This window comes from Cnephaeus nilssonii (assembly GCF_951640355.1).
Source record: "Cnephaeus nilssonii genome assembly, chromosome: 20".
In the NCBI taxonomy this organism is placed as follows: Eukaryota; Metazoa; Chordata; class Mammalia; order Chiroptera; family Vespertilionidae; genus Cnephaeus; species Cnephaeus nilssonii.
The window spans coordinates 40,888,431-40,913,361 of NC_137091.1; the positions used below are offsets into that span (position 1 = coordinate 40,888,431).

Genomic DNA, 24,931 nt, shown 5'->3' on the forward strand with positions numbered 1-24,931 from the left:
TTCCTCCACACTGCCCAAAGGAATACCTCTTTTTTTTTTTTACTTTAAATATATTTTTTAATTTCAGGTGACATATAATATTGTATTAGCTTTAGGTGTACAATTCAGTAATTAGACATTGTATAACTTACTAAGTGGTCACCCTGATAACTCTAGTACATATATGACATGATACATACTTATTACAATACTAGAGGCCTGGTGCACGAAATTCGTGCACAGGGTAGCGGGGGGAGGAGTGTCTCTCAGCCCAGCCTGCACCCTCTCCATTCTGGGATCCCTCTCACAATCCAGGACTGCTGGCTCCCAACCGCTTTCCTGTCAGATTGCCCCTAACTGCTTCTGCCTGCCAGCCTGATCACCCCCTAACCACTCCCCTGCCAGTCTGATTGATGCCTACTGCTCCCCTGCCTGCCCGATTGCCCCTAACTGCCCTCCCCTGCCAACCTGGTCACCCCCAACTGCCCTCCCCTGCAGGCCTGGTCCCCCAACTACTCTCCCTTACAGGATGGCCACCCCCAACTGTCCTCCCCTGCAGGCCTGGTTGCCCCCAACTGCACTCCCTTGCAGGCCTGAACCCCCCCCCCCCCAACTGAACTCCCCTGCAGGCCTGGTCCCCCACAACTGCCCTCCCCTGCTGGCCTGATTGCCCACAACTGCCCTCCCCTGCCGGCCATCTTGTGGCAGCCATCCTTGACCACACGGGGGTGGCTATCTTGTGTTGGAGTGACTGTCAATTTGCATATTACTCTTTTATTAGATAGGAATAGAGGCCCAATGCACAAAAATCTGTGCAAGAGTAGGCTTTCCCCCAGCTGCCGGCACTGGCTTCCCTCCAGCACTTGGGACTCAGGCTTTCCTCCTCTGGCCGCCAGCAGGCATCCGGGACCTAGGCTGGCTTCCCCTTGGCCCTGGCTTTGTCAGGAAGGACGTCCGGTCTAATTAGCATATTACCTTTTTATTATTATAGGTTATTGACTACTAGAGTAGTCTGTCCTTTTGCAGAGGCCCAGTGCATGAAATTCGTGCACGGTAGTGGTCCCTAGGCCTGCCCGGCAATTGAAACATGAGCGTCTGGTATGGAAGGGCAGGTCCCAGCTGAACTGTGGGCCCTGGGCAGCACCTCCTCCCTGCTCCACATGCCCCCCCGCCTAAGTCACAGCACCTGAGTCCCCACACAGAGATGCAGTGAGCGTGGCTAGACGCTGCGGGCTGGAGTGCAGCATGGGCCTCTGGGCTGCCCAGTGGCACCACATGGAAGCTGGACAGGGAGCACACACTCTCCCAGTTGGCCTTGCAGACTGGTTCCTGCGTGAACCCACGGGGAGCCCAACTGGCCCCTGCCATCCAGGCGGCTGCAGCCCGGCTCACCGGGAAGAGGCTGCGTGGGTGTGGGGCAGGCTCCTCATGGGTGCCTGGAACCTGAGTGCGGGGGCTTCCCAAGCATGCGAGCCCTGGTTTCCTGGGGAGAGGGAGAGACACACAGAGAGAAACACTGATGTGAGAGAGACACATCAGTTAGTTGCATCATGCACGCACTCTGACCAGGACAGGATTGAGCCTGCAACCAAGGTATGTGCCCTTGACTGGAATTGAACCCAGTACTCTTCAGTTCGAGAGCTCATGCTCTATCCACTGAACAAAACCAGCTAGGGCTTATTCATGTTTTTTTATCTTTTCTTCTTCTTCTTAAAAAAGACTCTTTGCTCTAGCCAGTTTCGTTCAGTGGATAGAGCATCAGCCTGCAGACCAAAGGGTCCTAGGTTTGATTCTGGTCAAGGGCACTTACCTCAGTTGCAGGCTCCTCCCCAGTTCAGGCCCTGGTCAGAGCATGTGCAGGAGGCAGCCAGGTTATGTGTTTCTCTCCCATCGATATTTCTGTCTTTCCCTCTCTCTTCCACTCTCTCTAAAATCAATGGGAAAATATCCTTGGGTGAGGATTTAAAAAAAGAGATCCTTTAACATTTCTTGTAATACTGGTTTGGTGGTGATGAACTCCTTTAGCTTTTTATTTTCTGGGAAGCTCTTGATCTGTCCTTCAACCCTGAATGATAGCTTTGCTGGGTAGAATAATCTAGGTTATAAGTCCTTGCTTTTCATCATTTTGAACATTTCTTGCCAATTCCTTCCGGCTTGCAAAGTGTCTGTTGAGAAATCAACTGACAGTCTTACAGGAGCTCCCTTGTAAATAAATAACTGCTTTTATATTGCTGCTTTTAAGATTCTTTTTTTGTTAATGCACACCTGAGAATTTTATAAAATTTCTTTATTGATTAAGGTATTACATATGTGTCCTCATCTCCCCATTACCCCCCCTCCCCCCAGAATATTTTTTCATTGATTTTTTTTTTAGAGAGAGTGGAAAGGAGGGGGAGACACACAAAGAGAAACATCAATGTCTCATATCAATTGGTTGTCTCCTGCACACAACCTGACCAGGAGCAGGGATCCAGCCTGCAACCCAGGTGTGTGCCCTTGACTACAATCGAACTGGGACACTTCCGTCCACAGGCCAACGCTCTATCCATTGAGCCAAACCAGCTAGGCCAACAATAAAGATTTTTAAAAATGAAAAGAATGTGTGGCAGCCTTGGCCCGTGTTTTTTAGTGGTTAGACCATTGCCTTGTGAAAGGAAAGGTCATGGGTTCAATTCCAGGTCAGAGGTTGTGGACTACATCTCCAGGGGGGAGTGCCAATCAATGATTTTCTCTCATCATTGATGTTTCTCTCTCTCTCTCTCTCCCTCTCCCTCCCTCTCTGGAACCAATAAAAATACATTTAATTCTTTTTCTTTTTAAGAAAAGAAAATTTCAGCTGGAGGGAAGCTCGGCCCTAAAGAAGATTCTGGGATGTGTAGGCCAGATGCCTCCTGTGATTGCAGCACTTCCGCTCTGGGAAAGCGCAGACATGTTCCTTGCTCTGGCGGGGAAGTAGGGAGGTTTAATCAAGTGTTATTATGCATGTATGGAGGCATCTGGGTTACCAGAGGGCAAGGTTATGAATCCAGCTTCTTTCTGGGAATTGAATCAGGCCGCCGGTGTTGGAGCCCGCCCTATCGCCCCAAGGGGGCGGGGCAGCAGGGATGCTGGGAAATGTAGTCCGTGAGCTCACTTCCGCTGCAGAAGGCTGAGCTCGTGGCCTCGGTTTCTCCGGGAGGTGAGTGAGCCCCGGGTCCCGCAGCCTCTTTCAACTTTTCTGACCTGATCACAGGATCAGCCGCCCGGCCCTCCGTCACGGGGAGGAAAAGCCGCGGTGAGAGGCCGAGAGCGGGTTTGAGGGGCGCGGCTGCCGCCTGCCTTCCCCTGGGCTGGGCCCCTGCTTTGGGGGGCGTTTCGCGAGTACCCGGGTTAGGGGAGGACCGGGATCCCGCAGGGTGTGCGTGTCTCCCGGGCTACCCCGCCTTTCCCACCCCTTCCACACTCTGTTACTTTCTAGCCACAAACATTGGATGAGAACTTTAATTTCCCGGTGCCTCAGTTTCCCTTCGATATAGTATGAGCCTTATTTGTTTTGAGAACTAATGGCATTGTGCAAGTGAAATGTTTTGAACAGCTCAGGCGTCTGTCTGGCAAGGTGTTAGCTGTTAATACTAGTATTGTAATAATCAAGAAAATAGCCCTTTCTCTGGAATTCCTCCAAGGGCCGCTAGCTCGTTCTGATCCCCGCAGAAATGGAGGCGATGCCTGTGCTACTTATGACCCGTTCTTTCAGGAGTGAGTCACGGATATCCTCTGATTTTTCCCCGGATCAGGCAGGATCGAGGTGTCTGCCAGCCTCCTCCCCTGCCCTGCCCTGACTTCCGAGAGGGGGCAGTAGACTGGAGGGGAGTGAGCCCAGGGCTCCCGGCAGCGGAGTTCCACCGCGACAGGATGGAGCATCCTCTTCCTTTTCTGTTTTGAATGGAAGAAGGTATTTTATTCATTCGTAGATGTTTCTGTTACGGAGGTGTTCGGTTATTGTTTAACTAACTGTGACATGTAGAACATGTGCGGCGCATGAGTACTGGTCGTAGTAGTTAAACATTGAGTGCTAAGTATCATTATGAGGGTTTTATAAAAATTAACACATTTAGTCTTCACAAGGCCCTGGTTTGAACCCTGCATTCCTGCCATCTTCTGCCTCCTGTTTGTCCTCACTTACTTGGTCGCATTTGTTCTCTTGCAGTTTTCCAGGGGTTCTATTTCTCTTTGGCTAGTAGAGCTCAGTCATCCCCAGGGCTCAGACCAAGCCACCTGTACATAGAGCCCCCTCCAATCAAGTGTGAGCCTCAAGGCCCGGACCCTGTGCCTCCAGAGGACCCTGGTCACTACTCTGCTCCTTGCCACGTGTAGCACAAGTGCTGGTTTCCTCACCACTGGACTGTGAGCAAGTGGAGACCGGGTAACTATCCTCTCAATAAGGTTTCCACACAAGTGTTCGTTGACTTAACAAACATATTTATTTAATGAAGAATTACGCAGGCAGTGAAATACTTGTTCTCGATATTTTGATGGACACATTCTGTGGATTTTGCAACAGGATTCCATGAAGGCACTGACTCTGAAGAACAGAAAGCACCTTCCGAAAATGGCATTTTTAAAAATCCAGAGGCTCTTTTCCTTCCAAAGATGACCTCGATCTTGCCCAAGGACAGCAAATATTGTGAAAGACCTAGAGCAGCGGTCGCCAACCGGTGGTCTGCGGAACTCTGGTGGTCCGTGAGGTCCGAAAGGTTGGCAACCGCTGACCTAGAGGATAACCTTAGAAAAAGAACCCCTGCTCTCCAAATCCTCCCAGCTGGGATCAGCCTCAGATTCTACAGCTCAATCCTTGGGCCGTTTAATCTAGTCTCTCCACGTGCCTCTGCCCGATGGCAGGCTCTGACGCTGGCTCCGAGTGTCTGCGAGCAGTTACTCTGTCACGGGTGCTGTTTCAGGTGCTTGGGACAGACGGCCCCGAGTAAGCACTCACAAGGGAGAGAGTTGACCTGCTAATTAGCCTCCCCCGCAAAGAGGTCATGGAAAGGTCTCCCTGTAAAGCACTCTTACTGAGCAGAAGTCACCAGGCAAATAGAGGCCAGAGCAAAGTGAGTTACAAAGTCCAAGGGCATTTCTTCCAAGATGAGGAAAGGTTTACGTTCCCCTTACCATACCAGGGTTCTTCTGTCTGAAATCAGATGACTAATAATGATTAACTAATAAACACTTAAACAGTGATTAACTAGTGATGATCTCGTAACCTGGGCATTTTACTCTCAATCTCGACTCAGATTCTTCCTGAGAGCTACAGGAGATCTTGTATTAGGGCCCCGTGTGTGGCTGGGCGGGACACTCACTGTGCAGGGAGGGCTCTGGGAGGAAGGGCTGAGTGGTGTCTGCTCATCGGGCTGCGTGCGGCTGCAGCCACCCGAGGAAGGGGTTCCCTGACTCCTTCCTGTAAAGCAGCCATGTGGGTAACTTCTATTGAAGGTTTAAGCTGCCGGACTCAGTTCCAAATGCCTTCTGTGTAGTCACTTAGACTGACTAACCTTCCTATGCAGTTTTACGGGGCGGTGGTTATTATTGTCATTACCCCCAATATTTATTGAGGTGACATTGGTTAATAAAATTATATAGGTTTCAGCCCTGACTGGTTTGGCTCAGTGGATAGAGCGTCAGCCTGCGGACTGGAGGTTCCCGGGTTCGATTCCGCTCAAGGGCATGTACCTTGGTTGCGGGCACATCCCCAGTGGGGGCTGTGCAGGAGGCAACTGATCGATGTTTCTCTCTCATCGATGTTTCTGGCTCTCTATCCCTCTCCCTTCCTCTCTGTAAAAAATCAATAAAATATATTTAAAAAAATTATATAGGTTTCAGGGGTACAATTCTATAGTACATCATCTGTATCGTGTCCTGTGTGTTCACCACCCTAAGTCAATGTGTTTACTAAACATTTAAATGACACAGGTAGTTGTGTTTTATTTCTGTTGGAACAGCCCTGGTCTAAATGGAAGCCTCCCTTTTCTCTCTGAGGATTTGCCTCCAGGGCATGTATAAGTCACTGTTGCCTTCTTGAAGCACATGGTACTAGCACCAAGTGCTAGCAAGTGGGAGATGCCAGTATTCAAACACCAGTGGTCTGATGCCAGAGCCTACACCCTTCACAACTCTGTTCTCTTCTCCCTCAGCAGCTTCTTTGGCTGCAGGTCCTCTCCCGTTTCTGTCTGACCTTTATCCCAAGCTCTCAAGCCCTCACGTCTCTTCCCTTGAGCCCTTAAACTCCCATCTGCTTATTTTTGTCTTTAAGGGGCAACCAAGAGACAAGATCTAGAAAACTGGCTCTGATGTGAGAGCTGGATTCAGGGCCCACCTGCCTCTTGACCTCACTGCACCTCAGCTTCCTTACCTGTGAAATGAGAACAGCGGTCATCATCATCACTTCCTGAGAACTTCCTACCATGCCAGGTACTGTGCCAAGGGCAGTGCATGGATTAGCTCATTTATTCCCCACAAGAATCCTGTGCCTGACATTCCGTTATCTCCGTATTACAGCTGAGAATAGGCACAGAGGGGTCAGCGATTGGAGCAAGGTCACATGCCTGGTACAGCAGTAGGTTCTTCACAGGTACCTTGATGAAACAATGCATGCCAGATGCTTCTCCAGGTCCCTACCATGTCCTTGGTGCTTATTTCATGTTAAATATTGCCATTTTTGTTGTTTTTATCATTACTCTGATCACTGTAGCATGTTCATTTAAATGACATATTGATCACCAGGCTTATGGTTAGATAAATCCTGCGGCATCACAGGTTTTTCATTTCTCCTCACCTCCATGATAGTTTTTTAAAGACCCTGCTGTTAACAAAGTAAATTTGGAAAGGAGTTAATAGCTTATTTTTATAAATCCTCACCCAAGGATGTTGTTGTCTTTAGGTTTTTTATTTTCGGGTTTTTTTTTTTTTTTAGTTATTATTTTAGAGAGAGGGAAAGAGAAAGAGAGAAACATTGATGTGAGAGAGAAACATTGATCCTTTGACTCCTGTGAGTGACACGACCTGGGATCAAACTCACAACCTTTTGGTGTACAGGATGGCGCTCCAGCCAACTGAGCCACACCTGCTAGGGCAGGACTTATTAGCTTTAAAAAAACAGTCATCTGTATAGTCAGATTCATAGAGAAAGAATAGTGTTGAGCAGAGGCTGAGGGGAGGGGGGATGAAGAGTTATTGTTTAATGGGTACAGAGTTTCAGTTTGGGATGGTGAACAATTCCTACAGATGGATGGTGGTGATGGTTGCACAACAATATGAATGCACTTAATGAACTATATACCTAAAATAGTTAAATAGTAAATTTTCTTATGTATATTTTATACAGGAAGAAAGTGTCTACTCTTAAATATTTTTGCAAAGGCAAATTAAGTATGCGAAAGCAAGAAAGAATAACATATTTCAGAGGTCATATGAAAGTCACATGACAGAACAACCACCTCTGAAGGCTCCACTGACAGGAACCATTTATGAGACCGGTTTTATGTTACTTGCTTTTCTTTCTTTCTTTTTTTTTTTTTTTAATATATTTTATTGATTTTTTACAGAGAGGAAGAGAGAGGGATAGAGAGTTAGAAACATCGATTAGCTGCCTCTTGCACACCCCCTACTGGGGATGTGCCCACAACCAAGGTACATGCCCTTGACCGGAATCAAACCTGGGACCCTTCAGTCCACAGGCCGATGCTCTATCCACTGAGCCAAACCGGTTTCGCCTGCTTTTCTTTTTCTTTCTTCTTTTTTTTTTTAAATTACTTTATTGATGAAGGTATCACATATTTGTCATCAACCCCCCCCCCCATTTGCATTTCTTTTTCTTTCTTTCTTTTTTAATATATGTGCAAATATATATTTTATTTTTTATTATTTTAAAAATATATATTCTATTGATTTCAGAGAGGAAGGAGAGAGTGATTGAAACATTAATGATGAGAGAGAACCATCGACCAGCCGCCTCCCGCACACCCCACACTGGGGATGGAGCTAGCAACCCAGGCAAGTGCCCTGACTGGGAATAGAACCACAACCTCCCGGTTCATAGGTCGACGCTCAACCCCCGAGCCACGCCAGACAGGCATATGTTACTTGCTTTTCCGCTGCTACTAGTAAGGTGCCCTGAAAGTGTTCTCTGAGCCTCCTGCCTGCCACTTTATTCTTACAACAACCCTATTCAATAGGCACTGTAAATCCCTCCGTTTTACAGATGAGAGAATTAAGGCATGAAGATAGTACTAATTTGCTCAGGATTTCACAGCTACTAAGTAGCAGTGTCATTTGGCCCCAAGGATTACTTCCCTGACCTGTGTCCTCTACCCTCAATGTCCACTCTCCCAGAATTAGAATCGTCCCCTGAGGGCTGCATGAACTTGCATTAGGGCCACCGGTGTGGTTGGGCAGTGGTTCACTGTGCGGGGGCTCTTGGCCGAAGGTGTCTGGAACGCAGTCTGCCCTCTGCTCCTCAGGGCACCAGGCTCAGTGGGGTGTGCTCACAGGGTGTGTGTGTGTGGGGTTCACATAAAGCAGCCATATGGGTTAGTGACATCCTTGGCCAGAATCTAATGTTTTTTTCCTTCTTCCCCCGTGTGCCTTCCCAAGACTCAGCCCTTCCCGAGAAGGAGGAGGACAGAATGGCCAAGTTCAAGGTGAGTTGGGCTTGCCTGTCTAGGTTTTAAATTGTCATCTCATTTCTCAATGATTAGACACAGGCTGTGTCTTTCTCTTGGAAGGATTAAAGAGAAAAGTAGGCATTCAGGGCCCTTTTATGTGTCAGATCATCACTAATTTTATTTTAGTGTAGGTTAATTTCTACCAGAGAGAGAGAGAGAAACATTGATGGGAGAGAGGAACATGGACGGGTTTCCTCCATATATGCCCTTACCGGGGATTGAACCCGCAACTTAGGTATGTGCCCTGACTGAAAATCGAACCCTCAACTGTAGTAGCCCACGCCGCACGTTGGGCTCCAGTTTGTAGTGAACCCCTTTCACATCCCTCGTGGTTCAGGGTTCAGGTTCAGGGTTTGGGCTCTGGAGGAGGCCACACGCAAATGAAAGAGACTAGAAAATATGAATTTGGAAATATTGGGGGCCAGGCGGGAGCCCAACTCGAGGGGGAGGACTTCGCCTTGCTCTGGCCTTGCGATCCCTTTTATTAGGACTTTGGGATCCACCCACAGCTCTAGGCAGGCAATTCCAGTAATAGCCAATCAGCAAGGGTTTATGTAAGATTAAAAGGTGGAGGTTGCTTTAGCTACCATGGTCTCAACTAGACAGTGGGTGGTTGGCTCTGACCTTTCAGAGCTTCAAGGTTGACCGGCCTTCCGGGTTCCTTGTCCACACCTCTGCTAGTGAAGGCAATGGGCGGCTTCCGACACTCAACCTTTTGGTGTGTGGGATGACACTCTTAAGCAACTGAGCCACCTGGCCACGACTCATCTGTAATTTTATTACAAAGAAACAGGATTAAAAAATTTCAGAAAACTGTTTAAGTTCACACAGGAAAGCAAAGACCCAACTGATGCAAAAAGACTCCTAGAATTTACTTGGGTAAAGACAGAGAGACAAGGGAAAGGATTCCCCACCAGAGACTTAGCCCTGTGTGTGTGGTGCCTGGTCATGCTGGCGGGTAGAAAACACCTCAAATGATACGCCTGTCCCTGCTCACTCTTCAGTGGCCCCATCTTCTCTCCGATTTCTGTTGCACCTGGATATGCTGCAGTCCAGTGCCGCACACAGTGTCCATATAAAAATTAAGACAAAACTGTATACCAGCGATTCTTAATCAGGGGCAATTTTGCCTCCATTGAACACCTGGACACATTTTGGTGTCATCACTTGAGGACAGCTACTGGTATCTCGTGTGCAGAAGGTAAGGATTCTGCTAATCATCCTACAAGGCACAGGACAGCCCCCACAATGAAGAGTGACCTGGCCAAATACGTCAGTAAAGTCAAGGATGAAAAATCATGTTGTGCTCAATGCTATACAAGACTAATAGTAAAATGTGGGTGGAACTATTTATAAAGCATACGATAAAGAAAACAAAACTTAAAATCTCCAATAGAAGTTTTACAGTCATAAGATAAAAAATCCCAATCAGAGTCTGAGCAAAGAACATTAACAGGCAGGTACTAAAGAAAACGTAAAGATGACCAGTAAATATATGAAAATATGATGCGCTTATTAATTATCATATAAGTGCAAATAACCAAAATACATTGTATTTTACTGATCAGATTACCAATGATTTTAACACATTTGTTGGCCCCGACCAGGCAGTTCAGTTGGTTAGAGCATCGTCCTGATACGCCAAGGTTGTGGGTTTGATTCCCCGTCAAGGCACATATAAGAATCAACCAGTGGGGTGCAAGGTGGGGGCCCGAGGTGGACCTGACCCACGGCCAGGAAGACCCTGGCTGAATCGGGGACCAACCACAAAGCCCTTCCTGCTTGCTGGAAACCCTGAACTTCGTGCCCCCCAAACACTGGCCCCCCTGCGGGAATGTTCAAAAGTGAGTATGGGGGCATGGGGGGGCGCATGGGAGGGGCAATGGGGGGTCAAGACACATATGTAATACCTTAGTCATTAAAGAAAAAATAAATAATAAATAAATGAAATAAAAAATGAGTATCAGGGAGGTGCATTTGTTGAAATCTTTAGTGCTCAGGGGAAAAATCCTGGAGCAAAGTGGAAGATCCTTGGAAGTCCATCTGCGATTTGGAAAGAGTTTGATAAAGAAGTGGAAAGTTTTGTGTTTGTCCTGGAAGGCAGCAGCCAGACAAACAACATTCCGTTACCGAAGGAGAATAAGCAAATCCAGAGGTTTCTTGTACCTCAGATTCACATACCCCTGGGCCAGACTTCACTGAATTGCTGTAAGATACACAGAACTCCTTTCAATGCTGCCCCCTTCCCGTGAGACTGCTTATGGATTGAGGTCACCTGTGTTTGGTGCTGTAGGAGGCGGTGACGTTCAAGGACGTGGCTGTGATCTTCACGGAGGAGGAGCTGGGGCTGCTGGACGCTGCCCAGAGGAAGCTGTACCGAGACGTGATGCTGGAGAACTTCCGGAACCTGGTCTCAGTGGGTGAGGACAGGCGCTCTGTGACTGGACTTGAGCCTTCTGGGCTGTTTGTGTCCTTTGATGTGTGGGGCTTTGGAGCTCTGTAGCTGGTTGCCAGTTTTCTTTTCTTTTTTTAAAAGTTTTTTTAAAATGTATTTTTATTGATTTCAGAGAGGAAGGGAGAGGGAGAGAGAGATAGAAACAGCAAACATCAATGATGAGAACCATTGACCAGCCGCCTCCCGCACACCCCACACTGGGGATGGAGCTAGCAACCCAGGCAAGTGCCCTGACTGGGAATCGAACCACGACCTCCCGGTTCATAAGTCGATGCTCAACCCCCAAGCCACGCCAGACAGGCATATGTTACTTGCTTTTCCGCTGCTACTAGTAAGGTGCCCTGAAGGTGTTCTCTGAGCCTCCTGCCTGCCACTTTATTCTTACAACAGCCCTATGTGATAGGCACTGTAAATCCCTCCGTTTTACAGATGAGAGAATTAAGGCATGAAGATAGTACTAATTTGCTCAGGATTTCACAGCTACTAAGTAGCAGTGTCATTTGGCCCCAGGGATTCCTTCCCTGACCTGTGTCCTCTACCCTCAATGTCCACTCTCCCAGAATTAGAATCGTCCCCTGAGGGCTGCATGAACTTGCATTAGGGCCACCGTGTGTGGTTGGGCAGTGGTTCACTGTGCGGGGGCTCTTGGCCAAAGGTGTCTGGAACGCAGTCTGCCCTCTGCTCCTCAGGGCACCAGGCTCAGTGGGGTGTGCTCACAGGGTGTGTGTGTGGCGGGGGGGGGTTCACATAAAGCAGCCATATGGGTTAGTGACATCCTTGGCCAGAATCTAATGTTTTTCTCCTTCTTCCCCCGTGTGCCTTCCCAAGACTCAGCCCTTCCCGAGAAGGAGGAGGACAGAATGGCCAAGTTCAAGGTGAGTTGGGCTTGCCTGTCTAGGTTTTAAATTGTCATCTCATTTCTCAATGATTAGACACAGGCTGTGTCTTTCTCTTGGAAGGATTAAAGAGAAAAGTAGGCATTCAGGGCCCTTTTATGTGTCAGATCATCACTACTTTTTATTTTAGTGTAGGTTAATTTCTACCAGAGAGAGAGAGAGAAACATTGATGGGAGAGAGGAACATGGACGGGTTTCCTCCATACATGCCCTGACCGGGGATTGAACCCGCAACCTTGGTATGTGCCCTGACTGAAAATCGAACCCTCAACCTTTTGGTGTGTGGGATGATACTCTAAGCAACTGAGCCACCTGGCCACGACTCATCTGTTCCTTTACTACAAAGAAACAGGATTTAAAAATTTCAGAAAACTGTTTAAGTTCACACAGGAAAGCAAAGATCCAAATGATGCAAAAAGACTCCTAGAATTTTACTTGGATAAAGACAGAGAGACAAGGGAAAGAATTCCCCACCAGAGACTTAGCCCTGTGTGTGGTGCCTGGTCATGCTGGCGGGTAGAAAACACCTCAAATGATACGGCCTGTCCCTGCTCACTCTTCAGTGGCCCCATCTTCTCTCCGATTTCTGTTGCACCTGGATATGCTACAGTCCAGTGCCGGACACAGTGTCCATATAAAAAATTAAGACAAAACTGTATGCCAGCGATTCTTAATCGGGGCAATTTTGCCTCCAGTGAACACCTGGACACATTTTGGTGCATCACTTGAGGACAGCTACTGGTATCTCGTGTGCAGAAGGTAAGGATTCTGCTAATCATCCTACAACGCACAGAACAGCCCTTACAATGAAGAATGACCTGGCCAAATAAGTCAGTAAAGGATGAAAAATCATGCTGTACTCAACGCTATACAAGACTAATAGTAAAATGTGGGTGGAAATATTTATAAAGCATACAATAAAGAAGCAAAACTTAAAATCTCCAATAGAAATTTAACAGTCATAAGATAAAAAATCCCAATCAGAATCTGAGCAAAGAACATTAACAGGCAGGTACTAAAGAAAAACTAAATATGACTAGTAAATATATGAAAATAAGATGCGCTTATTAATTATATAAGTGCAAATAACCAAAATAAATTGTATTTTACTGATCAGATTACCAGTGATTTTAACACATTTGTTGGCCCCGACCAGGCAGTTCAGTTGGTTAGAGCATCATCCTGATACGCCAAGGTTGTGGATTTGATTCCCGGTCAAGGCACATATAAGAATCAACCAGTGGGGTGCAAGGTGGGGGCCCGAGGTGGACCTGACCCACGGCCAGGAAGACCCTGGCTGAATCGGGGACCAACCACAAAGCCCTTCCTGCTTGCTGGAAACCCTGAACTTCGTGCCCCCCAAACCCTGGCCCCCCCTGCGGGAATGTTCAAAAGTGAGTATGGGGGCGTGGGAGGGGTAATGGGGGGTCAAGACACATATGTAATACCTTAGTCATTAAAGAAAGAAAATAAATGAATAATAAATAAATGAAATAAAAAATGAGTACCAGGGAGGTGCTTTTGTTGAAATCTTTAGTGCTCAGGGAAAAATCCTGGAGCAACGTGGAAGATCCTTGGAAGTCCATCTGCGATTTGGAAAGAGTTGGATAAAGAAGTGGAAAGTTTTGTGTTTGTCCTGGAAGGCAGCAGCCAGACAAACAACATTCCGTTACCGAAGGAGAATAAGCAAATCCAGAGGTTTCTTGTACCTCAGATTCACATACCCCTGGGCCAGACTTCACTGAATTGCTGTAAGATGCACAGAACTCCTTTCAATGCTGCCCCTCTCCCGTGAGACTGCTTATGGATTGAGGTCACCTGTGTTTGGTGCTGTAGGAGGCGGTGACGTTCAAGGACGTGGCTGTGGCCTTTACCGAGGAGGAGCTGGGGCTGCTGGACGCTGCCCAGAGGAAGCTGTACCGAGACGTGATGCTGGAGAACTTCCGGAACCTGGTCTCAGTGGGTGAGGACAGGCGCTCTGTGACTGGACTTGAGCCTTCTGCGCTGTTTGTGTCCTTTGATGTGTGGGGCTTTGGAGCCCTGTAGCTGGTTGCCAGTTTTCTTTTCTTTTTTTAAAATATATTTTTATTGATTTCAGAGAAGAAGGGAGAGGGAGAGAGAGATAGAAACATCGGTGATGAGAGAGAATCATTGATCGGCTGCCTCCTGCACTCCCCCCACTGGCCATCGAGCACACAACCTGGGCATGTGCCCTTGACCGGAATCGAACTTAGGACCCTTTAGTTCACAGGCCAATGCTCTATCCACTGAGCCAAACCGGCTAAGGTGCCAGTTTTCTAAGCAGCGGGAGACACGGCAATGGCTTCTTTCTGGTGTTCCTCCAGCTAAAGTGTGTTTTGTAAATGAACTATAAATTGGCAGTGTGGCTGTTAACATGTTTTTGGCCTTTCTCAAATTGTGATCATGTCCAATTCGTGGGCCATGACACCCATCTAGGAAATCGAACCAGCAGTTTTGTTAATCCGAGGATATTTTTCCATTGCTTTTTAGAGAGAGTAGAAGTGAGGGGGAGAGACAGAGAGAGAGAAACATCGATGTGAGAGAGACACATCGACTGATTGCCTCCTGCATTCGGCCAGACCAGGGCTGGGGATCGAGCCTGCAACTGAAGTACGTGCCCTTATCCGGAATCGTTCAGTCCCAGGGCCGACGCTCTATCCACTGAGCCAAACTGGCTAGGGCTGAACCAGCACTTTTCAGTGAAATAAAATGGGGTAGAAAATATCAGAGCCCCTGGCAGTCACTGCCCACGGCAGTGAAATCTGTAGCCTGTGCCGAGAATGGGATGAGAAATGGTGGAGAGGGTGTGATGAAGATAAACTTTTTTTTTTACATTTTAACAGTTTTATAGAGATGTAATTTATATACACATACCCTACGTATCATACAGTTCACCCATTTACAGTATACAGTCCTACAGTTTTTAGTATATTCAAAAATAAACATTTTCCCCCCAGTAATTTATACTTAACGTCTACATGTCCTGGGGTTTTTGCATCAAATGCATTTTCTCTGGCAGGCCATAACAGTTTGGAAAACATGAATGTTGACGTTCTGAAGGTGATCCAGTGAGAAGTCACATTTTTAATTAATTTTGGCCTTTAATGTATTAATTTTAAATGTTTGTCCCTTGCCTTTTCACAGGGCATCTGTCCTTCACAGCAGATGTCATCCCCCAGTTAGAGAGAGAAGAAACGCTTTGCCTGATGAGAACAGCGACCCAGAGCCGCAGCTCCTCAGGTGAGAGCCGTGGGACTCAGCCTGTCCTGCTTCTATTTTTTTTTTTTAAGGACAGAATACATTTGTATTCGGGGCAGGGTTATGTTTTTAAAGGTGACAAAACACACTCCCAAAGAGCCAAATTAATATTAGAAGGTTAATTCAAGCTAAGAGTCACACCACACCAACTGGAAACAGCCTGGGTTTAAACTCTGCCCTGCTTCTATTTTAAAAATATTTTTTTATTGATTTCAGAGAGGAAGGGAGAGGGAGAGAGAGCTAGAAACATCAAGCATCAATGCTGAGAGGGAATCATTGATCGGCTGCCTCCTGCACGCCCCCTACTGGGGATCGAGCCCACAACCCGGGCCTGTGCCCTTGACCAGAATTGAATCTGGGACCCTTCAGTCCGAAGGCCGATGGTTCTGTCCACTGAGCCAAACCGGCTAGGGCTGTCCTGCTTCTTGTCACCTCCACCAGTAAGACACTGGTCTGAGTCACTGTCACCTCCACCACTGTGGTGCTGGTCTGAGTCAGGGCCTCATCTGTGGATTACCGCAGCAGTCTGTATCACTCTCACTCTTCTGTTTTGCTCTTTTCCAATGAATTCTCTACTCCAAGTGATTTTATGAGTGTTTGTCAGATCTTGTCGGTCCTCTGCTCAAAACCTCTACTAGCTTCTTATCTGATTCAAAGTAAAATCCAGGTACTTAAAGTGGCGTATAGTGTTCCACATGGCTCTGCCCCCCCGCCACCCCATCCCTCTATAACTGTGACCTGTCACTTTCCCCTTTGTCATCTGCTCCATCCGGTTTGGGCTCTTGGCTGTGCCAAGCGTGCTCCCGCCTTGTCACCCTCTTTTTGTTCTTTCTGTCAGGAGCACTGTTTCCCTCTGTCATTGTCCCAGCTCCTCCCTTACCTCACATAGGGCTTTTCTCAATGTTAGCCTCATATGAGAGGCCTCCATGACCCCTCTGTGCATAATCCCTTCTTCCTCCGCTCCCTTCCCTTACCCTGTCTTAGTTGGTGTCTAAGCACTTACCATGTTAACATATGTTTTTATTTATCTTACTTGATTCCATAGGGCGTGTGCAGGAGGCAGCTGATCGATGTTTCTCTCTCATCGATGTTTCTAACTCTCTATCCCTCTCCTTTCCTCTCTGTAAAAAATCAATAAAATATATTTAAAAAAAATTCCTACTCCAGCGAGGTTGGTAATAGCAGCATGCCAAGCAGATAAGGCCTGTTCTTGAGCCATAGAGCCTTGCTCAGAACCCTGCTCCCCTGGCTGCTGAGGATTAGAAGTTGTAGGTTGCTGGGGTGGTTGAGTTATCGAGGAAGTATTTTTCTTGCTCTGCAGCCACCAAATTTCTAACTTGTGGCTCACCTTTGAAACCTAGTACAATTCCTAAATGTGTCTTGTTAGAGAGTAGTGATTGGGAGCCTGGTGGACCATCTCTTGGTTCCCAGAATCATGTAAATCAGAGAACATGATAATAAAAATGGAGCTTTCTCCTGGTTCCATAAAGCCTCAGGGTGTTGGCCTACGTTTATATATAACCTTGACATTTCTGAACAAAAGCATCCACATGCCCATCTCAAAATTCTCTTTATTCTTTTAGGAGACAAGAGTCTAAGTATCATGGAGGTTATTCAAGAAATTGGATTAAGGTATCTGCCACATGAAGAATTTTTCTACTCACAAATCTGGCAACAGGTTACCAAGGGTTTAACTAGATGTCAAGATTCCACAGTAAACATTCAAGGAACTGGCTCTCCATTGGAAAAACAAGGTGATGCGCCCTGTAGATATGAGGGATTCGGTAAAGGCTTTAATCAGAGTTCGCATCTTCAGGTTCGCCACAGAGTCCACAGTGGAAGAAAACACTACAAAGGAGAGATGTGCGAGAAAGGTTTTATTCAGGACTCTTGTCCTCAAATTAATAAGACGGCCGATGCGGGAGAGAAGCCCTATAAATGTGAAAAATGTGAAAATGCCTTCCATCGGTTTTCAAGTCTTGAAGCCCATCGGAGAGTCCACAGTAGAAAGAAATCGTATAAATGTGATACATCATGTAAGAGTCTTAGTCAGAGGTCACATCTTCATCATCATCATCATCAGAGAGTTCTTACAGGAGAAAATCCACACAAATTTGAGGAGTGTGGGAGAAATGTTAAGCAGAGTTCACATTGTCAAACTTCTCTGATAACCCACACATCGGAGAAACCCTATAAATGTGAGGAGTGTGGGGTGGGCTTCAGTCAGAGTGCATATCTTCAAGCCCATCAGAGAGTTCACATGGGAAAGAAACCTTACAAATGCGAAGAGTGTGGGAAGGACTTCCCTTGGCATTCACGACTGCAGGCTCATCAGCTAATGCACACGGGTGAGAAACCATACAAATGCAATGCATGTGGCAAGGGTTTTCGTTGTAGCTCACACCTTAACGCTCATTGTAGAATCCACACAGGAGAGAAACCCTATAAATGTGAGGAGTGTGGGAAAGGCTTCATTGCACGCTCACAACTTCAAGTCCATCAGAGAGTCCACACTGGAGAGAAACCATACAAATGTGAGAGGTGTGGGAAGGTCTTTGGTCAGGCCTCAAATCTCCTAGACCATCAAAAAGGCCATACTGGTGAGAAACCACATCAGTGTGATGCCTGTGGGAAAGGCTTCCGTCGGAGTGCAGAACTGAAGGCTCACTGTAGAATCCACACAGGAGAAAAACCCTATAAATGTGAGGAGTGTGGGAAGGGCTTCAGTCAGGCCGCAAATCTTCGAGACCATCAAAGATGCCACACTGGAGAAAAACCACACAAATGCGGTACATGTGGGAAGGTCTTCATTCGGAGTTCAGAATTGAAGGTTCACTGTAGAATCCACACAGGAGAGAAACCCTATAAATGTGAGAAGTGTGGGAAGGCCTTCATTCAGTCCTCAAGTCTTCAAGTGCATAATAAGAGAGCCCACACGGGAGAGAAACCGTATCAGTGTGCAGAGTGTGGGAAGAGCTTTATTGTAGGGACACAGCTTCATCTCCATCAGAGGGTCCATACTGGAGAGAAACCATATAAATGTGAGAAGTGTGGTAAGTTCTTTACTAGGAGCTCAAACCTTCAAGCCCATCAGAGAGACCACTCTGGAGAAAAGCCGTACAAATGTGAGGAGTGTGGGAAGGGCTTTAGTGTAGGGTCACAACTTCATATCCATCAGAGGGTCCATACTGGAGAGAAACCATATAAATGTGAGAGGTGTGGCAAGTTCTTTCGTAGGAGCTCATACCTTCGAGCCCATCAGAGAGTCCACACTGGAGAAAAGCCGTACAAATGTGAGGAGTGTGGGAAGGGCTTCAGTTGGAGCACAAGTCTTAAAATTCATCAGCGGCTTCATGCTGATGATGAGGGTGATAAAGACTTTCCCTCATCAGAGAACTCATACAAGAAAGAAGCTCGGTAAAATTACATGTTTTCATACCTCAGAATGGGTGCTAAAATAGTCCAGTGATCAGCCCTATTATAGAAAACAAAAATTTCTTTTGAAAGAGTCAGTACTTCAGCCAGAGCTCAACATGTTGCAGTGGTTGGGTGACCACAGCAGAGAAGCCTCATGGGAGTGGAGACATAAGGACTTCATGCAGAACCTTGACAGTTAGCAGATATTACACAGAAGAGAGGCATAGAAAGGATGGGTCTGATCTGAAATTAACCAACAACACGAAGATGAAATGCTAGAAACTCCTCTGTTGGAGACCTGACAAGGCTCGGTCCCCTACCCACACAGAATGTTCCCTGACTTGTTTTGATGGCACATTCCTATTGTCAGCAGATCAGTAGAATAAGAGCGACCTTTCATAGCTTATCAGAAGTCTGTAAATATTTACCGAGAATTTGGCTTCCTGCTTTATCTTAGAGATTAAGAGGAACAGAGTACATTCCTCTTTGTTGACCTCCCATTCAGTATCCTATCTAATAATAGACAAATATGCAAATTGACTGCACCTTCGCTACACCCAAGCCACGCCCACCAACCAAGCCACGCCCACTAACCAATCAGGACGAGTATGCAAATCACCCCAACAAAGATGGTGGCTAATTTGCATATCAAGACAGCGTGGAAAGAAGCCAAGAGCTGCAGAAGGGAGTAAAGCTTCGAAGAAGCAAGCAAGCTGGGGTGGGGGGGAGAAGGGAGGAGCGAAGGCAGGGCCGGGGGCAAAGGGAAAAGCAGGCGGGCTGGCGGAGAAGGCGGGGCGGGCGACAAGGGAGGAAACTAGACTGTCTGGCATCGGGACAGGAACGTGAAGGTGGCTTTCTTGTAGAGGTGTTTCCAGCAATCATTGTTCCTGCATGGGGCCTTGGGAAACAGAGACCCGGGGACCTCTCAGAGGCAGGGCTGACTGGCAGCCATTGCTGTTTGCTCCAAGAGTGTCCACCTCAGATAATTAGGGAGGCTGAGCTACTGGGCCCTATAGGACACCTAGCACACAAAGCCACTTTATCAACACAGGGAAGCAGCCAAAATGCAGAGACAAATATGTCACAAACGAAAGAAATGGAGGAAAGCAAACTACTGGATATAGAGTTCAAAACCACAATTATAAGGTTACTCAAGAATCTTCTAGAAACCTCCGAGAAATTTAGTGAGACCCTCAAGGATATGAAAAAGGACCAATTAGAAATTAAGCATACATTGACTGAAATAAAGAATAATATTCAGAGATCCAATAGCAGACTAGAGAATCCCAAGAATCAAGTCAAAGATTTGAAATATGAAGAAGCAAAAAAAATACCCAACCAGAAAAGCAAAAAGAATCCAAAAATATGAAATAGTGTAAGGAGCTTCTGGGACAACTTCAAGCCTACCAACATCCGAATTATGGGGGTGCCAGAAGAGAGAGGACAAGATATTGAAAACCTATTTGAAGAAATAATGACAGAAAACTTCCCCCACCTGGTGAAAGAAATAGACTTACAAGTCTAGGAAGCACAGAGAACCCCAAACAAGAGGAATCCAAAGAGGACCACACCAAGACACATCATAATTAAAGTGCCAAGGGCAAAAGTCAAAGAATATTAAAAGCAGCAAGAGAAAAACAAGTTAGTTACCTATAAGGGAGTACCCATAGAACTGTCAGCTGACTTCTCAACAGAAACTATGCAAGCCAGACGGGAGTGGCAAGAAATATTCAAAGTGATGAATAGCAAGAACCTACAACCAAGATTACTCTACCCAGCAAAGCTATCATTCAGAATTGAAGGTCAGATAAAGAGCTTCACAGATAAGAAAAAGCTAAAGGAGTTCATCACCACCAAACCAGTATTATATGAAATGCTGAAGGGTATTCTTTAAGAAGAGGAAGAAGAAGAAGAAATAGGTAAAGATAAAAATTATGAACAACAAAGTGACAACAAATACATAACAATTGAATCTAAAAATCAAGTGAATAAAAAATCTGATTAACAGAATAAACTGGTGAATATAATAGAGTTGGGGCATAGAAAGGGAGTGGACTGACAATTCTCAGGGGGAAGGGGGTTTTGGGGGTGCAGGAAGAGACTGGACAAAAATTGTATACCCATGGACTAGGACAGTGGGGGTGGGGTGAGTAAGGGTATGGGGTGGTGTGGGAACCAGGTGGAGGGGAGCTGTGGGGGTGGTGGTGGAGAGGAACAATTGTAATAATATGAACAATACAGATTTCTTTTTTAAAAAAAATCCCAAGTTTCTAGTTTTATGACTTGACAAAGGTGTACACTTGTGTAATCTCCAAGGCCAATCGTATATAATAAAAGCATAGTATGCAAATCGATTGAATGGTGGAATGACCGGTCGCTATGATGCACAATGACCATCAGGGGACAGATGCTCAATACAGGAGCTGCCCCCTGGTGGTCAGGGCGCTACCTCCAGAGTGCTGCTCAGCCAGAAGCCAGGCTCACAGCTGGCGAGTGCAGGCTGGCGAGCGCAGGTTGGCGAGCGCAGTGGCAGTGGCAGGAGCCTCCGGCATCCACTGCAGGCAGGTTGTAAGGAGCAAGAGCCCCAGACTGCAAGAGGGATGTCAGAAGCCAGCAGGCGGACCTCCCCCGAGGGGTCCTGGACTGCGAGAGGGCACAGGCTGGGCTGAGGGACCCCCGCCCCCCCAGTGCACGAATCTCACTTGTGTACCGGGCCTCTAGTGTATACAATAGTTCTATTAAACCAGAATATTTCCTGGTATACATTTTCAGTCAATCTGATCTCCAGTGGCAACAAGTATGATTTTTGTGCCATAGATTAGTTATGTCTGTCCTTGAGCTTCATATATGTTCAATATGTACTCTTTTGTATCTAGATTCTGTTGATCAAATATATGACCATCTCAATAGATTCAGAGAAAATATTTGACAAAATTAAACATTCCTTCATGATAAAAAGTCCTCAGTGAGATAAAAGGCATCTATGAAAATCTTATAAGCTATCATTCTTTTTTTTAAATTAAGGAATAATTTATATGCAGTAAAATGGAATATTTGACACATCAAATATTCCATTTTACTGCATATAAATTATTTGTGTTTTGGAAGAAGCTTATTATCATACTAGAGGCCTAATGCATGAAATTCGTACAAGGGGCTGGGCCCTCACAGCCCTTTGTAGTCCCAGCTTCGTCCGGAAGGTTGTCCAGACGGTCATTCTGCTGTTTGGTCTAATTAGCATATTAGCTCTTTATTATATAGGATTATTACCACTACAGTCAAGATATTTAACAGTTCCACCACCCCACACCCCAAAATTCCTTTGCACTCTTGCAGTCAACCCCTCTTCCCATCACACCCAACATCCACTTACTTAGCAACAACTGCCTTATTTTCTGTTTGTGTAGGTTACCTTTTCTAGAATGCCATATATATGGAATCATACTCTGTGTAACCTTTGAAGTCTGGCTTCTTTCACTTCACAATGCTTCTGAGATTCATCAGTCTTGATATATGTATCAATAGTCATTCCTTTTCTTGCTGAGTGGTATTCTGTTATATGGGCATACCATACTTTGTTTATCTATGTATGACTTCCAGGACATTTGGGTTTCTAGTTTTTTTGTGATTATGAAGAAAGCAGCTATAAATATTCACATATAAGTTTGTGTAACAATATAAGTTTTATTTGTTGGTTGTAGGTAAGATTATGTTTAACTTTATGAAAAACTGACAAACATTTCTAAAATGGACATACCAAGCCATAGTTGGTTTGGCTCAGTAAATAGAGTGTCGGCCTGTGGACTGAAGGATCCCAGGGCGATTCCAGTCAAGGGCACATGCGCAGGTTGCAAGCTCGATGCCCAATGCGGGGCATGCAGGAGAGGACTGATCAGTGATTCCCTCTCATCAGTTTCTATCTATCTTTCCCCCTCCCTTTCTCTCTGAAATCAATAAAAAATTTAAAAAATAAAATAAAATGGACATAACATTTTGCATTCCCACCATCAGTGCATATCAGAGTTTTATTTTTATCATTTCAGTTGCTTTATTGTGGGGTTTTTAGCTGCATTCAGCATGGCTAGAGAGTGAACGAGACCTGAGTAGGGTCGACTGGGGATTGAGAAAAGGAAAGAGACAGACACAGAGACATTAAGTAAAGCTGGGACCATGTGGGACACTGTTCTCGGATGGAGAGACAGTGACCCAGAGCTAGTGTAGCGTGTTTATTCTATACCAGTGATGAGCAACCTTTTGAGCTTGGTGTGTCAAACTTCGCCAAAAAACTGAGCATAACTCGGGTAGTGTGTCACTTTGAGGAAAAAACTAACTCCAAGACTCTAGTCGCAAATGTTTCATCCTCGGCATGTGGCCGCGTGTCATCAGAAATGGCTACGCGTGTCAGTGATGACACGCGTGTCATAGGTTCGCCATCACTGTTCTATACAGTATGATACCAGGGAAATTATATTAAAGTTATGCTTTAAAGATTAAACTTCAATTCTTCATTCTTGTGACTTCTTGTAATTGTTAGGCCTGGCTGAGCCCGGATAATTGCGTCTGCCCCTGGCACCTTGCTGAACTTAGATAATGACACCCACCCCCTGGTGCCTGAGCTAAAGGTCAGGACTGACAACATTTCTGCCTTTGGCCAGGTATGTTTCCAGGACATGACTTTGCTGACATCACTGGACTCAGCCGACGACCTTTGCTCAGGTGCTTCCCCAGGCACTGTCTACAGTTTATAGTGGTATCTAATTTTGGTTTTAAGTTATATTTTTCAAGTTGCTATGATGAGCATCTTTATATGTGAATATTTGCTATTCATATACCCTATTTTCTTTTGTGGGTTTTTTTCTTGTTCTTTTTTGTTGTTAATCCTCACATGAGGATTTTTTTCCATTGATTTTTAGAGAGAATGGAGAGAGGGAGATAGAGAAACATCTATGTCAGACACATTGATCAGCTGCCTCTCCCATGGGGCGTGGATTGAACCTACAACCCAAGTATGTGCCCTTGACTGGGAATTGAATCCATGACCCTTTGGTCCAAGGGCTGACACTCTAACCACTGAGCAACCCACCAGGGCTTCTTTACTTGTTCTTGATTTCCCATATATCCTATTTTCTTTTGTGAATTATTTTCTTGGTCTTGATTTTTTAGAGGTTTTTTTGTATGTTCTGGATACATGTTCTTTGTCAGTCAGGTGTTTGCAAAGATTTTTATCCCTCTGTGCAATTTGTATTTTTAACTATTTTTCACAGATGCAGTTAAAACATTTTTTTAATAAAGTTTAATTTTTTCTTTCATGGGTTGCACTTTTGGTTTCAGATATAAGAACCCTGCCTAATGCAAGTTTACAAAGATTTTTCTCCTTTTAAAAAATTAAATTCATTGGGGTGGCATTGGTTAATAACATAGAAGTTTATCTACTTTTTAAAATCTAAACATTTTATGGTTTCAGCCCTGCCTGGTGTGGCTCAGTTGGTTGAGTGTCATCCAGTGCAGTTAGAGGCCACTGGTTCTGTTCCCAGTCAGGGCACAAAAGTATGAGTCTGCCAACTACATCTTTTTCAAAATTATGTGGGCTAGCCTTATTTGTTTGATTTTCAGTAGTAGTTAGAATTGGCTTCATGGTTTTTAAAAATAAACCCTCCCTGGGGATTGTATTGGGATTGAAATGAATTTGACATCTTAGCATTATTGAATTTTCTAAATCATAGACACACTATATCTGCCTAGTTGTTTAGGACTCCTTTAAGTTCTTTCATCAGTAACTTGTAGTTTTCAGCATATGATCCCACACATATTTTATTAGATTTATACTTAAGTTCTCCATGTTTTCTGGTGTCAAATTAAACAGTACTTATTTTTCAAATTTTAATTTCCAATTGTTCATTGGTAGTATATAGAAATACAGTAGACTGTTTTATGTTGACCTTATATCCTATGTTCTTGCCAAACTTGCATATTAGTTAAAGTAACTGAAAAAAAATTTTTTTTTAAAATAAAGTAACTGTTGTGTAGATTCCTTGGGTCTTTCTGTATAGACAATTATGTCATCTATAAGAAGTTTGATTTTTCCCTGCTAATTGATATGCATATCCTCTGTGATGTGAAGACCCCCCTCTCTCGCCCCCAAGGCTAGATTTCGTGGGATCACAGGTAGGAGGGGATGGCTGTCCAGAAGAAGGTCCAGGATAGAGGGA

The 24,931-nt window shown here is 45.5% G+C and overlaps 1 protein-coding gene across 2 annotated transcripts in view; it reads left to right on the top strand.

Moving 5' to 3' along the window:
• Window positions 1-63: 63 nt before the first annotated feature.
• Window positions 64-24,931, top strand: part of LOC307092243 (zinc finger protein 560-like) — a 96,849-nt gene continuing 71,981 nt past the window's right edge. Inside the window, exons 1-10 of one of the 2 annotated variants that reach the window (XM_079759450.1) lie at window positions 64-3,910; window positions 6,266-6,423; window positions 7,906-8,004; window positions 8,605-8,651; window positions 10,969-11,095; window positions 11,959-12,005; window positions 13,863-13,989; window positions 15,192-15,287; window positions 16,889-16,937; window positions 23,257-24,554. In XM_079759450.1, the coding sequence (XP_079615576.1) occupies window positions 6,417-6,423; window positions 7,906-8,004; window positions 8,605-8,651; window positions 10,969-11,095; window positions 11,959-12,005; window positions 13,863-13,989; window positions 15,192-15,287; window positions 16,889-16,937; window positions 23,257-23,266 (609 nt within the window). In that variant the 5' untranslated portion in view covers window positions 64-3,910; window positions 6,266-6,416 and the 3' untranslated portion in view covers window positions 23,267-24,554. Of the gene's footprint in view, window positions 3,911-6,265; window positions 6,424-7,905; window positions 8,005-8,604; window positions 8,652-10,968; window positions 11,096-11,958; window positions 12,006-13,862; window positions 13,990-15,191; window positions 15,288-16,888; window positions 16,938-23,256; window positions 24,555-24,931 lie in introns of those variants that run through there. The other variant, XM_079759449.1, reaches the window with a different exon arrangement.